We start from the raw sequence: 14033 nt of genomic DNA, 5'->3' as shown, positions 1-14033 counted from the left end.
CCGTTAAACATTTGCATGCTTTGAATCCTTTTCTTGTGTTTTTGCATGTTGGCAGAAAAGAATAGTTAAAAAAATAGCAGGTATAATGTGTTGAGTCGTGCCTGGCCAGTGACATAAATGTGACACCAGCTACCACAGTTTCTAGCTCAATTTCCCAAAATGCTTCAAATATCATGCACAGGTATGTCTAAGCTACATAGTAGTCCAGGTACAAATCACAGGTGTATATTTAATGTGCTCGTTCTAATGCATTATCGTTACTATAGTAACAGCTCATTCACAGGGACACCCCACATAAACAGATTTAAAAAACGTTTAATCATTGGGAATATTTTCAGTACAGTAAGTCGACACGTATTGAAATGTAACATGTATGGAAGGAGTCCCAGTGTCAGTGCTTTGTAACAGTCAGAAGTAAAGCTGTAACTTAAAATTTTCAGGACAGAGGGGTTTACACTAACATGACATTCAAGAGAGAAAAAAGAGAAGCTGGCGAGGGAAAGTAAAATGTCTGTTTAATAAATGTAAAAAATTGTTGCAAATTGCAGTGATTATAAAATGAATAAAACACTTGGGGATGTTCTGGTAATCAACCTTGGGATGATAACAGTACCTTTATTTTACTCTAACAGAAACACACACAGTAGTTTATTACCTATATTATTACTTACATGCTGTTTGGACTTACTGGGAATTAAATGGGAGTTCTTTTGGCCTTTGATCCGCTTTAACATAACTTTAAAATGCAAACCTGCAAAACAGTGCAGTCGAAGTACAATTACTGCATGCGTTCCACAAGATATATGTTTTACTTGAATGCGATAGTTACGACCTTTAACAAAAGATGTGGTGTAGCAATAGACCTCTTTACAGCTGTGTATGTGGGCTGAGAGTCATCACACTCTCGTATCTGTGGATAATCGCGCTGTAATAGACAGTGGGTGGAGGGAAAAAAAAGGCTAAAGGGCACCATAAAACAAATAATGTGTAGCCTGTAGATATGACTGGAACGTGCAATATCGACAGGCATGGCGGAAGGGCATTTAATGAAAGTATGTGATTTACTGAACTGTAAAATCTTTCAGCCATAAATGCACATAAGATATATAAAGAAAGAGTTGTGGTGAGGCTGTGCACTTTATACACACACACACACACACACACACACACTTTTTTTTTTTGGTCGTAATCACATAACAATTAAGATAACTGGATTATGTGATACTCTTCTTAGTAATTTCAGAGATGGTTAATGTGTGACATTCACCCCTGCAACACTATCACCACCACCTTTACAACCAACTAATCACCTCGCCTTGTTCTGCTCGCTGTCTCCTATAAAAGTGTGTAGTTCGGCACACCAACCATCTTCACCTCCACTCCATCGCCCTTCAATTACACCCATCCGAGGTCCACCATGAAGAAGACACTAAGGACGACGGGTGAAAGCTCCTACAGCAGTCGCTCCTACACCGGCCCCGTGTCCAGCACCGTGAGGAAGAGCTACTCTGTGCGCAGCTCCCATGGAGGCACCGGGGGTATGGTTAGGATGGTCGGAGGGCAGCTCATAAACTCAGATGTGTATGGTGGGAGTCTGGATTACATGTATAGAGCAGGAATGGGTCCGGGGGTGGGTCGGGGTCCTATCGTGCGCCCCCCGCTGACAGCTGTAATTGTCAACAAGAGCCTCCTGACTCCGCTGAACCTGGAGATTGACTCTAACATCCAAAGCATCAAAATGCAGGAGAAAGAAGAGATCAAGATCCTCAACAACCGATTTGCCTCCTTTATTGATAAAGTAAGATATTTTCGACTGTTATCCTGATTTTGGTCCTTTCTACATCCTTTTTTTTTTGCCCCTTGTTCTGTCAGTCAAAGTGTGCGTCCAAACTTTAGTACGTTAAGTTTTCATTGTAACTTCTGAACAATAATTTGTCATGATAAATTATCCTTTTTTGTACTTTAACTAAATTGCATGACTATGTTATGAGGCCTTAAATTGGTGCAGAGCTCCATCACCCATGGTTTCTATTCAATGCAAGCAGGGCCAAACTCTGGTTTGACGGAAATGTAAATAGTAACTGGGTTGAATGGTAATTACAATGACGATAAAAAACATTTTATAAATAAAATATGTAGCAAGGGGCCAATGGCATTTGTAGTATATTTTCAGGGTATTTCTGTCATAGAAATTCGTAAAAAGAAAGAAGAGAGTCTCTTCTTTCCTCTTACAAATTTCTATGACAGAAATACCCTGAAAATATACTTCAAATTTAAATTATAAATGTCAATGAAACACCATATAATAAAAATAAATGGTATTGTTGGTAACATTCACAGTGGGAACCATACTCTACATATTATCTGTTCTTATCGTATACTTTTCGTTTGCTGCTTGTTAATAAGTTAGCTTTTATCCTGTTATTGCTTCACACCCTCTACAGTCAGACAATCTTCCAAAGGCTAATGTTTACTTTCAGTCATAAACGCCAAATAGTATGTCCTTCAGCACATAAGTTATCACCTTCGAAAAACTGACACGCCTTCCCTCCTGTATCTTTAGCCTATAAAACCACTCCCATCCTCACAAACCATCCATCTTATAAAATAAAGTGTAGCTGAGAGTTAACAGTCTCAGTGTTAATGAGTAAACTGATTACAAGAATTAAACTATGAAGAAATCTCCCTTCAGGACTGTGTGCGTTAATTAAAGAATAACAAGAAAAAAGTATGAGGGGGTGTGATATACACCAATCAGCCATATCATTAAAACCACCTGTTTAATAATGTTTAGGTCCCCCTTGTTCCGCCATAACAACTCTGACCTGTCGAGGCATGGACTCCACAAGACTTCTGAAGGTGTGCTGTGTTATCTTAGCAGCAGATCCTTTAAGTCCTGTAAGTTGCGAGGTGGAGTCTCCATGGATCGGACTTGTTTGTCCAGAGCGTCCCACAGACGCTCTATCGGACTGAGATCTGGGGAATTTGGAGGCCGAGTCAACACCTTGAACTCTTTGTCATGTTCCTCAAACCGTTCCTGAACGTTTTTTGTAGTGTGGCAGGGCTCATTATCCTACCATGAAGTTGTACTCGGTCTTCAGCAGTGTTTAGGTAGCTGGTACATGTCAAAGTAACATCCACATGAATGTCAGGATCCAAGGTTTCTCAGCAGAACATTGCCCACAGCATCACACTTGCTCCACCAGCTCTCCTTCTTCCCATAGTGCATCCTGGTGCCGTCTCTTCCCCAGGTAAGTGACACACACACAACCGACCTCCACATGATGTAAAAGAAAACCTGATTCATCAGACAGGACCATCTTCTTCCATCGCTCCATGGTCCAGTTCTGATGCCCTTTGTAGGTGTTTCGGTGGTGTACAGGGGGTCAGCATGGGCACTCAGACCGCTCTGCAGCTACGCAGCTCCATACGCAGGAAGCTATGATGCACTGTGTGTTCTGACTCCTTTCTATCAGAACCAGCATGAACATTTTCAGCTATTTGTGCTACAGTAGCTCTTCAGTGGGATTGGAGCAGATGGGCTAGCCTTCTCTCCCCACGTGCATCAATGAGCCTTGGGCGCCCATGACCCTGTCATCGATTCAGCGGTTGTCCTTCCTTGGACCACTTTCGGTAAGTACTATCTGCTGCATACCGGAACACCCCACAAGACCTGCCGCTTTGGAGATGCTCTGACCCAGTCATGTAGCCATCACAAATTGGCCCATCTCTCAAAAGTCAAAGTCAAAGTCACTCAGATCCTTATGCTTGCCCTTTTTTCCTACTTCTATCACATCAACTTCGAGAACTGACTGTTTACTTGCTGCCTAATATATCCCACCCCTTTACAGATGCCATAGTACTGAGATAACCAATGCTATTCATTTCACCTGTCAGTGGTTTTAATGGTATGGCTGATCAGTTTAGGTGTGTAAGTAGTTGATTTAGCTGGATTGATGGCAATGACAATTCAACTATGATTGAATTGAGGAAACGATCATAAATGGATTATTATTTTAAATAGATAGAAATATTATTTTAAATAGATATATTATTATTATTATTATTACTATTATTATTAATAATAATATTATTATTAATAATAATAATAAAAAAATTCTAAGCAAGATTATTTTATAATGTAGGGCAGTTGGACTTTTAATTGGAAGGTCATGAGTTCAAATCCCAGCACCACCAAGCTGCCACTACTGGGCCCTTGAACAAGGCCCTTAACCCTTAATGAGATGAATGTAAGTCACTTTGGATAAGGGCATCTGTCAGATGTCATATGTATGTCAAATGTAAATAATCTTGTTATTTGGATATTATTCAAATCTAGCACATTCAGTCTTTTAGCACTTGAACAGATATAAAACACAGGTGGGCAGAGCCACCAAGGAAAGACTCAGGAATCACAATAATAAATGATTAAACACTCATTTAAATGTTTGATGCCCCATCGTAGGTGTGCTTTCTGGAGCAGGAGAACAAACGTTTGCAAACCAAGTGGAGCCTTCTGCAAGAACAGACCACCTCCCACTCTAAAATCAATGGCATGTTTGAGAACCACATCGCTAAACTACGCAGACACCTGGATGGCCTGGGCAATGAAGAACAGTACCTGGAAGGTGAACTGAATAACGTGAAGAGCTGGGTGGAGGACTTCAAAAAAAAGTAGGAAAGCAGTCAAAACCACAATAATGAATACACTTACAACCTTAAAGGGATGTTCAGTTCATCTCTATGGGGCAACCCTTAAGAAACATACAACAAAGAGTCTCCCTTTCAGACAAGTTTCCAAATAAAATCCAACCATCTAGGGACTCATTTCATCCCCCAAGAGCGTATGCATGAAGTGTGCTTTAAAGGGTTCCTCAAAGGTTTTTTTTGGGTAATATTCTTAGAACCAACCAAGGTTCTACATATACCCTTAAAGCAATGGAACCATCAGACAAATGCTATTATTTTAGACTTGGGAATCTGCTCCAATTACATTAGGAGGAAACTCCGGCTGAAAAAGTATATATATATATATATATATATATATATATATATATATATATATATATATATATATATATATATATATATATATATACACACATATATTTAAATTGAGAGTATGACTTACAGGTATGAAGATGAGATCAACAAACGTACCGACTCCGAGAACACCTTTGTGGTCTTAAAAAAGGTGAAGTACATCATTTATTTTCAGACTGTATTGCAAACAACATCTGCATTTGAAGAAATTAGAGAATTTGAAACTTGAATGGAGAGTGTGGTTCTGTCTGCTGTGCTTTTCAGGATGCTGATCTGGCCTTCATGAATATGGTAGAGCTGGAGACATCACTGCACAGCCTCGAAGATGAGATTGAGTTCCTAAAACTGATCTATAAGCAGGTGCAGTCCTATTTCTTACTATAGTAAAGAACTCTGTCAGTATGTTAAATAAGTAATAAAACAGTGTGTGTTGCTATTGTAGTACAACACTGAGTCCCGGGGTGGTGAGATGAATTCGAGTCACTGTTGCCACCCGAAAGCTGATTATTTTCCTATAACAGCACATGCACAAGTGTTGCACTCCTCTTATAGCACAGAAATTTGACAACAATCACAACAAGTTTTTATTTATTAAAGAATGACACATCATCCTTGTATCTGTTTATAGTTAATTTAATGTTGCCGAAGGTCCGCAATACAAGTTAGTTCCTGTTCTCGCTTACGTTATAACAGCTATAAACCGTCATTTCTTCACCATTCTCTATTTTTTTCTCGCTTAAAGGCAACACGTAAACTCCTCTGTCCTGAAGATAACTGTAGAAAACCTACAGTTACAGCTTTACCTCTGACTGTTACAAAGCACTGACACTGGAGACTCCTTCCATACACATTACATAAACATCTCCTTACAGAAAACTTCACCGTATCAACCATTACATACATGTTACGAATCTGTTAATGTGAAGCGTCTGTTGTACAAGTCCCTGTGAATGAGCTGTTGCTATAGAAACGATAGCGCATTAATATAAACCTGAGCTGCTGTTATAGAAATTTAATCAACACCCTCTGACCAATCACAATCCAGGACTCAACAGGGTGTGGCATAAATGTTCTTTTAAACACAACACTTCTTATAGTTTAAACCCAGCGCTGTCTTTCTGTTCGCAGGAGCTGGAGGAGCTGAAATCTCTGAGCGGAGAAACATCCGTGGTTGTAGAGATGGACAACAGAAGGGACCTGGACATGGATGCTATCGTGGCTGAGGTGCGAGCGCAGTACGAGGAAATCGCCAACCGCAGCCGAGCTGAGGTCGAGAGCTGGTACAAACAGAAGGTGGGAGTGCTACCATGCCTTTTCGTCCAAATCTTATTGCCATAGCTGAAATTGTGTTACACTATTAGACACAAGGTTAAATCTGGAAGCATTAAGGGCATGTCTATGTAGAATCCAGAGTGCCAGAGAGGGCTCTAGTAACTGAAGAACCCTTAACTATTTAAAGAACCCTTCAAATATTCTTTGTTCCAAAGAATTGCTCATGTTTTTGAAAGCTTTTTACACGACAACAGATTTTACTGTTCAAGAAAACAATCAGCAGAGGAAAATACCCTTAGTTAGACTTGAGTGAACATTAAATGTCTAAGTGTAAATACATGTTTAAAAGTAAAAGGTAATCACACAGATTAGAAGTGAGGACAAGATCCTTGCACTCTTCTAACAATTCCAGTGACTCAATTTGCATGAAAAAAGCTTCTATAACGGTATAAATCTCCCTCATTCACTAAAACTTGTACAACCTGTATATGTGTGTTTGTGTGTGTTAGTATGAAGAGCTGCAAGTAACGGTCACGCAATATGGAGAAAACATGAGAACCACCAAAGCTGAAATCGCTGAATATAACCGCAAAATCCTACGCCTGCAGTCTGAGGCCGACGCCATCAAGGGACTGGTAAGAGACACATATTCACGTAATCATTCTTGTCTGCTTTAACAAGTAGAGCAGCCACTTTCCATTTTAAGGAACGTTTTAGGTGTTACCCCATCATCAAGCCAATACAACTAGTATCGTAGTGTTTTTCTAGGAAGAAAGATGCTATAGCAATTAATAAGAAAGTGTATATGTAAACATCTCTACTGTCTACAACAGACTAGCAGCACCTCTTTTCCCCTCCAAGCAACTTCTGCTTACCGTACAACCCATATATATATATATATATATATATATATATATATATATATATATATATATATATATATATATATATATATATAGACAGATGAAGTTGATGCAGGCAAACAACTCCAAAACACAAGGCAAGAGCAGGGTTAAAAACACAAACTAGGTCAGGCAAGGTACAAACAGGATAACCCGGGCTTGGGCAAAATACAGGGTCAAAAGCAAGGCTTGGTACAGTTCAGATGATTACACAAACTGAGCACTGATTTCATACTGATATAGTGTGCGTGAAAGTCCAATACATAGTGCCGGTAATGATTAATGACAAGTGAGTGTGGTTAGAAGTAAGGTGACAGTGAGCATGCTAAAGTGCATGTGTGTTTGGATGTGTAGTTTGTGGCGGCCATGTTTTTAGGCCAGGGTGTTTTCTGGGAAACTGAGTTTACTGACTGTGACGTCCTGACACACACACTTCAGTATTATGACAGGCTTCACCATGCTGTTTCAATGTGTCTGGCCTGACCAGTGCCTTTTTAATCGCTTTCTAATGATCATTAAGAATAAAAAAATTGTAAAGTATTAGACTTGATACTTCTTTGTAGGCCAATTTGATTCTTTAATTATATCCATTTAATTTAATAATTTATTGTAATTCATTTTTATTTCTCGTTCTGCCAAAAACTTGCTGTCTCTGAGCATTTTTTGGCAGATAATTTTTGGTGGCACGCCTAATAAGTATGATATTAGCTATATGCTTGCTTATTGTTAGCTAAGTCAACCTTACATTGATTTTATTTCACATTAATGAGCACAAAACTTTCACCACTTACTATGAGAGAAAGAGAGGATGCATCTTTTAAGCGTGAAAACCGAGTTGCATGAGCACAAGCCGAAATTATATATATATATATATATATATATATATATATATATATATATATATATATATATATATATATAATAATGAGTCTTTATTAATCACATATACATTATTGCACAGTGAATGTTGCTAATATGAGACGGTAGAAAAGGGAGCTGAGCTTTCAGGCGGCGGTTAATATTGGGGAGTTCAAAACACCTACACAACTGTCAATCACCTCAGATTCATATTGTCTCATCTACTTTTTTGTATTGGGGAAAAGAATACTGCTCTTTCGGCATATTTTTAGTGATAACTCATAGCATGTTTTTCCTTCCACATGGTCCCAGTACACAAGTCAGAAGCTTCAGGTCAAAGAGGCTGAGGAACGGGGTGAAGAAGCAGTGAAGGAGGCGAAACTCCGTGTGCAGGAGCTCGAAGAGGCTCTTCAGAGAGCTAAACACGACATGGCTCGACAAGTGCGCGAGTACCAGTCACTCATGAACATCAAACTGGCCCTGGACATTGAGATCGCCACCTACAGGAAACTTCTGGAAGGAGAGGAGAGCAGGTAGGATGGAGCATGTAGCCTTCACACCATGTTCCACATGTTCTTTTTAATCAGAACGTTCTCAGTATTATTAAATGCTCTACTCATATTTAATTATTTATGCTTGAAAGATTCCTTGGACCAATCCTGTGGCGTGTGTGGTCTTTGGTCCCACACTTTACTTCCCACCTGCCATTAATTCCTGTTTACTGTTTGATTCGCAAAAACTGAATAAGAACTTTTAACCATGGGTTTATCCTGTCATATACGGTGTGACTTTTCATTAAATGCCCATAAAGACATTCCAAAGAAAAATAAAGCTAGGAAGGAAGTAGCAGAGATCACTAGTTGCTAAGCTACCAATGAAGCTAAGCATGTAATGATAATGATAATGAGTCTTTATTAATCACGTATACATTACAGCACAGTGAAATTCTTTTCTTCACATACCCCAGCATGTCAGTAAGTTGGGGTCAGAGTGCAGGGGCAGCCATGATACAGCACCCCCTGGAGCAGAGAGGGTTAAGGGCCTTGCAGTGGCAGCTTGAACCCCCGACCTTCTGATCAGAAACCCACTGCCCCTTTTGATGTAAATCAAACAACCAATTTCCACATGTATTAGAGCATTATTTAATTTGTGTTTAACTAGTTAGAGGTAATATATAGTCACAAGTGTTTTTCATCTGAACTAAACAAACAAACAAACAAAAACTCTGCACAGGCCACGCCCACAAGCGACAACAGTAGCGGTTACTACACGCTCACAAGAAACAATCTACAAGTGACATGAATGACCTGAAGCCCATTAGTGTGAATATCGGGTTGAACATTATTTAAAATCTTTAATGTCTTTATCCCCCACAGATTAATGCGTGGAATCCAGTCCGTCAGTATCTCCAGATAGACCTGTGAGTGTCCTTGTGTGTTTCTCTCTAATCTTATCTGTGCTGTTTAAACTTTATATTATTGTGATGTTTAAATGACTTTTCCTTTATCTCTCAGCTTATCAGCCTCATCTGCTGGAAAGCAGCACCTTCACGTCCTCCACTGCTCATGCCGCGGGTATAAGCAGTGAGACGACTGCCATTCACACCGATTAGACCCATTACAGTCCTGGTCCGAAGGGCAAGACAGAATCTCCACAAGGCAGGGAAGAACTGAAGACCCTAAGAAATGATCTCATTCAACATATTGATAATAAAAGCCATACATTCCGTCCTAGTGTTTTTACTGTCTCGCCAGTGATGCCTTAGTATTTCAATACATGTACAAACATTACTTTTTTTTTAAACTTGGTGTCTAAACTATGGCCTGCTGGATTTGTGGCCCACAAGAAGACTTCTTTCTATATTTTTTGAAAAAAAAAAATTGTTATAATCAATTAGGCTTAATTTCTATTCTAGAAAATCTTCCAACTTCACATGCAAATGATCCTGGTGATGTAATTCATATGTAAACGAGTATATGATGTCATTTAGTGACTTTTTAAGCATTCGCTACTTTCCCCTGAAAAGTGCTGAAAATACTGGTACAAATACAAATACTGGTCTCTTTGGTGTCAAACAATAAAGTGAAAGCTGGTTATAACGATGGTAGTGTTAGCTAACTGGGTACTATTAGCTACTTCATTTAGTAAAACATTAATTTAGTGTAAAGCCCAGTTTGGATTTGATTGGTTTATCAGGGGGACTACTGTAAACATTTTTTACACGTCTTCTGTGATAAAACTCTCAGATCCGGACAGCAATAAAATTCCCACAAGAAATGCTAGCAAGTTTTAGCAGGTTTCTAGCAGGTTGTATTTTCTGTGAACCCGGACATTTGTGTCGTGTGTGTCATTAGGCATTTAATACAACTACCATTATTGATAAAACACTAAAAGTTGATGAAGTAATGCTTTATATCTGTAGCTGCTGTTATATTCAGCCTGCAATATCTCGCTTTTCTCAATGATGTATGATGAGTATCTTTCTCCTCCCAGGTATCATGTGTAGATGAGGTTTTACCACCCAGAATGGTATATGGTCAAGCGCCTCTTCTAATAGGTTTATTTTTCGTCTGGCGATTCGGGAAGTATGTAACATCTGGGTGAGGGGCACTGATACGCTCGGCTAGGAGATCAAATGTGCTTCTGAATCATTTTAGACATTGGAGTGTGACCACCAAGCAGTGGTGGCTTGACAGTTAAGGCTCTGGGGTACTGATTGGAAGGTCGGGGGTTCAAGCCCCAGCACTGCCAGGCTCTGGGATACTGAGCGGTTCAAACCTCCAAAGCTCAAGCTGTTGGACCCTTGAACAAGGCCCTTAACCCCCTCTACTCCAGGGGCGCTGTATCATGGCCGACCCTGCGCTGTGACCACAACTTCCTGGCATGCTGGTGTATGCCAATTTACGGTAATTACCCTTCAAATGGTTATGCTACGGATCTGCTGTGAATTCCAGATAGTGTGAAAATGTTGAGCAGTATATATACTGCAGGCCGTTTCAGTTCACGCAGGCTGAATGAAATGAGGCTGTGTTCTGTGTGCTACTACCTCTGCTACTGCCACCTAGTGTGTAGGATGAGGTAGATAGGACGAAATAAATTAATAGGACGAAAACACACACTGAAACCACAAGGTGGCGCTAGCAGCCGTCTGTTCATGCCATAGTCATCAGCTTTCCTACATTCTACACAAAAACCCACCCCAGTGAAACCTGGATATGTAAAACTTAATATAAAATATAGAAAAATGGGCACAAACAACATGGTTTTCATGTTTATATATTCAAGTTCTTGTTTCAGACAGATAGTGCTGATTTCAAGCATTAACTTCTGAAAAGATATGCTAAGAAAATGAGAAAATGTGTTGAAATCTGTTTAATAATCAGAAATAGCTGTTAATATTAGGTAGATGTACTTTTATCAGTCTGTTTATTTACTTGTTAAGATATAATTTTGCAGTGTAATATACTTTTCTAGGGCTGTGGTGATCATTCAGGTTATTATGGTTGTGTGCTGTCAGTAAATAATAATTATTATTATTATAATTATTCACCTGCACTGCCACAAGAGGGCGCACAGACACAACGTCTAGGTAACAACATAGTCTATTAACCTATAATTAATTAGCCAAGCATTACTAAATAAAGCAATAATGCTTTGATGTGTGCAGTGAGTAGACTTTTATGTGTGTACAATTTAAACAAACTTCAAAATATTTATTTACTAACCCTTTTTCCTTTTTTTTCCACCCAACACTGTTTTTATGGGTTAGTGCTCACACATGGGCTGGCAAACCCTTACAGTTTCACCGTCTACTCTTTAAAGCGTGTGAAGTCTTCATGCAAACAGCTTCCTAATATTAATGCATCAGTTTATCCAAACTTTATTCAAATGTTTGATTTATACTCAGTGACTTGATAATGACCACAACACACCTCGTTATGAAAGTATTTTTTGTGCATTTATTTTTGTCTAGTCATTTTCCATATGTATATATATATATATATATATATATATATATATATATATATATATATATATATATATATATATATATATGCATTCATTGTTGTGAGTCACACTCAGGCTTATGCAGTAGGTGTTAAAACTTCTTGTGCAAGGGATCTCATTTTGCAAAAAGTCGTAACTTCTTGTGAGAAATTTTTTGGACATTTCTACAAACTTGGCCGTAGTTTCTTTGTGCAGCTGCTGATCAGATGCAGTGTTTTAATGTTGTTTCAGACTTTTTTGCATCCCTTGAAACATGAAAAAGATCCAAATAAATGATATAACCCTGATTTAACCAGAAGCCGAACTTCCTCACAGACAAAAAGCAGTGCAATAGACCTGGAGCTGCAAGTCACGGCCTGTACTGAGACGTGTACATGAACATATTATTGAGTTACTGTACATGGGCTCAGATGAACCAGTCTAATGCTGATGAGTGCTATTATTAAAAGAATGGGGCTGGAAAGAAAGGACAGGGAGTATAAAAGAATAATTTAAAAAAAGATATCGAAATTCTTCACATTTCCATACCTGGGCAAAGCCGCTGTGATTTTTCTGAAGAGTGACACATATTTGCCTCGAGCAGTTCCACCTCAGATCCACCCCACCCTCTCTCTCTCTCTCTCTCTCTCTCTCTCTCTCTCAAGCCATCTATCTCTATTTCTTTTTTGCTTTTTGCCCCTTGCCTGAACAAGTATCTACAGGTCTAATCCTCCCTTCAGCAGCACCAACAGAAACTCAGGGGATTAGTCTCTCTGCTTTCTAAGCCCTGACACACAGTGGACAAATTATGAAAACTTTCCGAAGGGAATGATGAGTAAAGTGACATTTAGAAACTAGGTTCTTTTCTTTTTAGTTCAAGAAAGTAAAGGTTAGCACAAGTCCCCCCCCCCCCCGACCTTTAAATGTTTTATTACCTTAATGTCATTTCCATCCATCCATACATTCATCTATGTTCTGTAGCACTTATCCTGCACAGGGTCACGGGGAGCCTGGAGCCTGTTCCAGAATGCCAACCCATCGCAGGGCACAATCACACACACTCACACAATTTAGGGATGCCAGTCAGACTATAATGCGTGTCTTTGTACTGGAGGAGGACACCTGAGTACCCAGAAGAAACCCCCCAATCACAAGCAAATGTGCACTCATCCGGGATGTGAAACCCCAAACCCCGAGGCAAACGTGTTAACCATTAAACCACCGTGCTCCGATAATGTCATTTCACAACCAGGGGGAAAAAACATTCATTTAACCCGGGCAGCCATAAAGAAATCTCCACATGAATCAGTCCATACAGGACTTCCTGGAATTTTTGTGTGATTGTTGTGGCCAAAAATGCTCGATTTTGTGCTTTTTTTGTTGCAGAAAACTAATCGCAGTTGCACGAAATCGTTTTGTTGTTCACAGTGGCGTTTGTTGGTAAACAAACCTTGTAGCTGTACACGTGTTCGACGCACGTGAATTGAAAGGGGTTTTGGCTGAACGTGTGTTGTGATGACGTCACACGACGTGTCACGGCCAAAGCTGCGGAAAATTTGTGGTAATAATTTTTTGAAAAATCGCAAACTTGTCCGACTAATCGTGTTTTTGCATGATTGTGTGTTCATTTCATGTCAGTGTCACTCTTGCCACATTACTTACATTTATGTATACATTATTTATATATAAGACAAACATAAACAAATAAATACATGCTAATTTAAAACATATATATATATATATATATATATATATATATATATATATATATATATATATATATACTTTTAATGTCATTTATTAAATATATATTTTAAAAAACTATTTTATAACGTTTTTAATCAATAACAATACATATTTTTGCATTATTTTAATATTGCTTAAAGTCATTATGTCCCACTTTTAGGTTAATTTTGCTATTGTTTCAGGTGCAGTATTCAGTATTCAGTATTCAGTATTGATTTATTATCC

The 14033-nt window shown here is 38.9% G+C and overlaps 1 protein-coding gene across 1 annotated transcript; it reads left to right on the top strand.

Annotated features, from left to right (window-relative positions):
* The first annotated feature begins 1200 nt into the window (after nucleotides 1-1200).
* Nucleotides 1201-9803, top strand: LOC128614785 (keratin, type II cytoskeletal 8). The gene is made up of 9 exons (XM_053636396.1): nucleotides 1201-1798; nucleotides 4466-4674; nucleotides 5134-5194; nucleotides 5308-5403; nucleotides 6172-6336; nucleotides 6825-6950; nucleotides 8388-8608; nucleotides 9452-9495; nucleotides 9590-9803. Exons 1-8 carry the CDS (start codon nucleotides 1418-1420, stop codon nucleotides 9489-9491), a joined length of 1299 nt encoding a protein of 432 aa, XP_053492371.1. The 5' UTR covers nucleotides 1201-1417; the 3' UTR covers nucleotides 9492-9495; nucleotides 9590-9803.
* The last annotated feature ends 4230 nt before the right edge of the window (nucleotides 9804-14033 follow it).

This window comes from Ictalurus furcatus, chromosome 11 (genome assembly GCF_023375685.1).
Source record: "Ictalurus furcatus strain D&B chromosome 11, Billie_1.0, whole genome shotgun sequence".
In the NCBI taxonomy this organism is placed as follows: Eukaryota; Metazoa; Chordata; class Actinopteri; order Siluriformes; family Ictaluridae; genus Ictalurus; species Ictalurus furcatus.
Note: the sequence above shows the minus strand (reverse complement) of the source record. Positions and strands in the feature narration are given on the sequence as shown.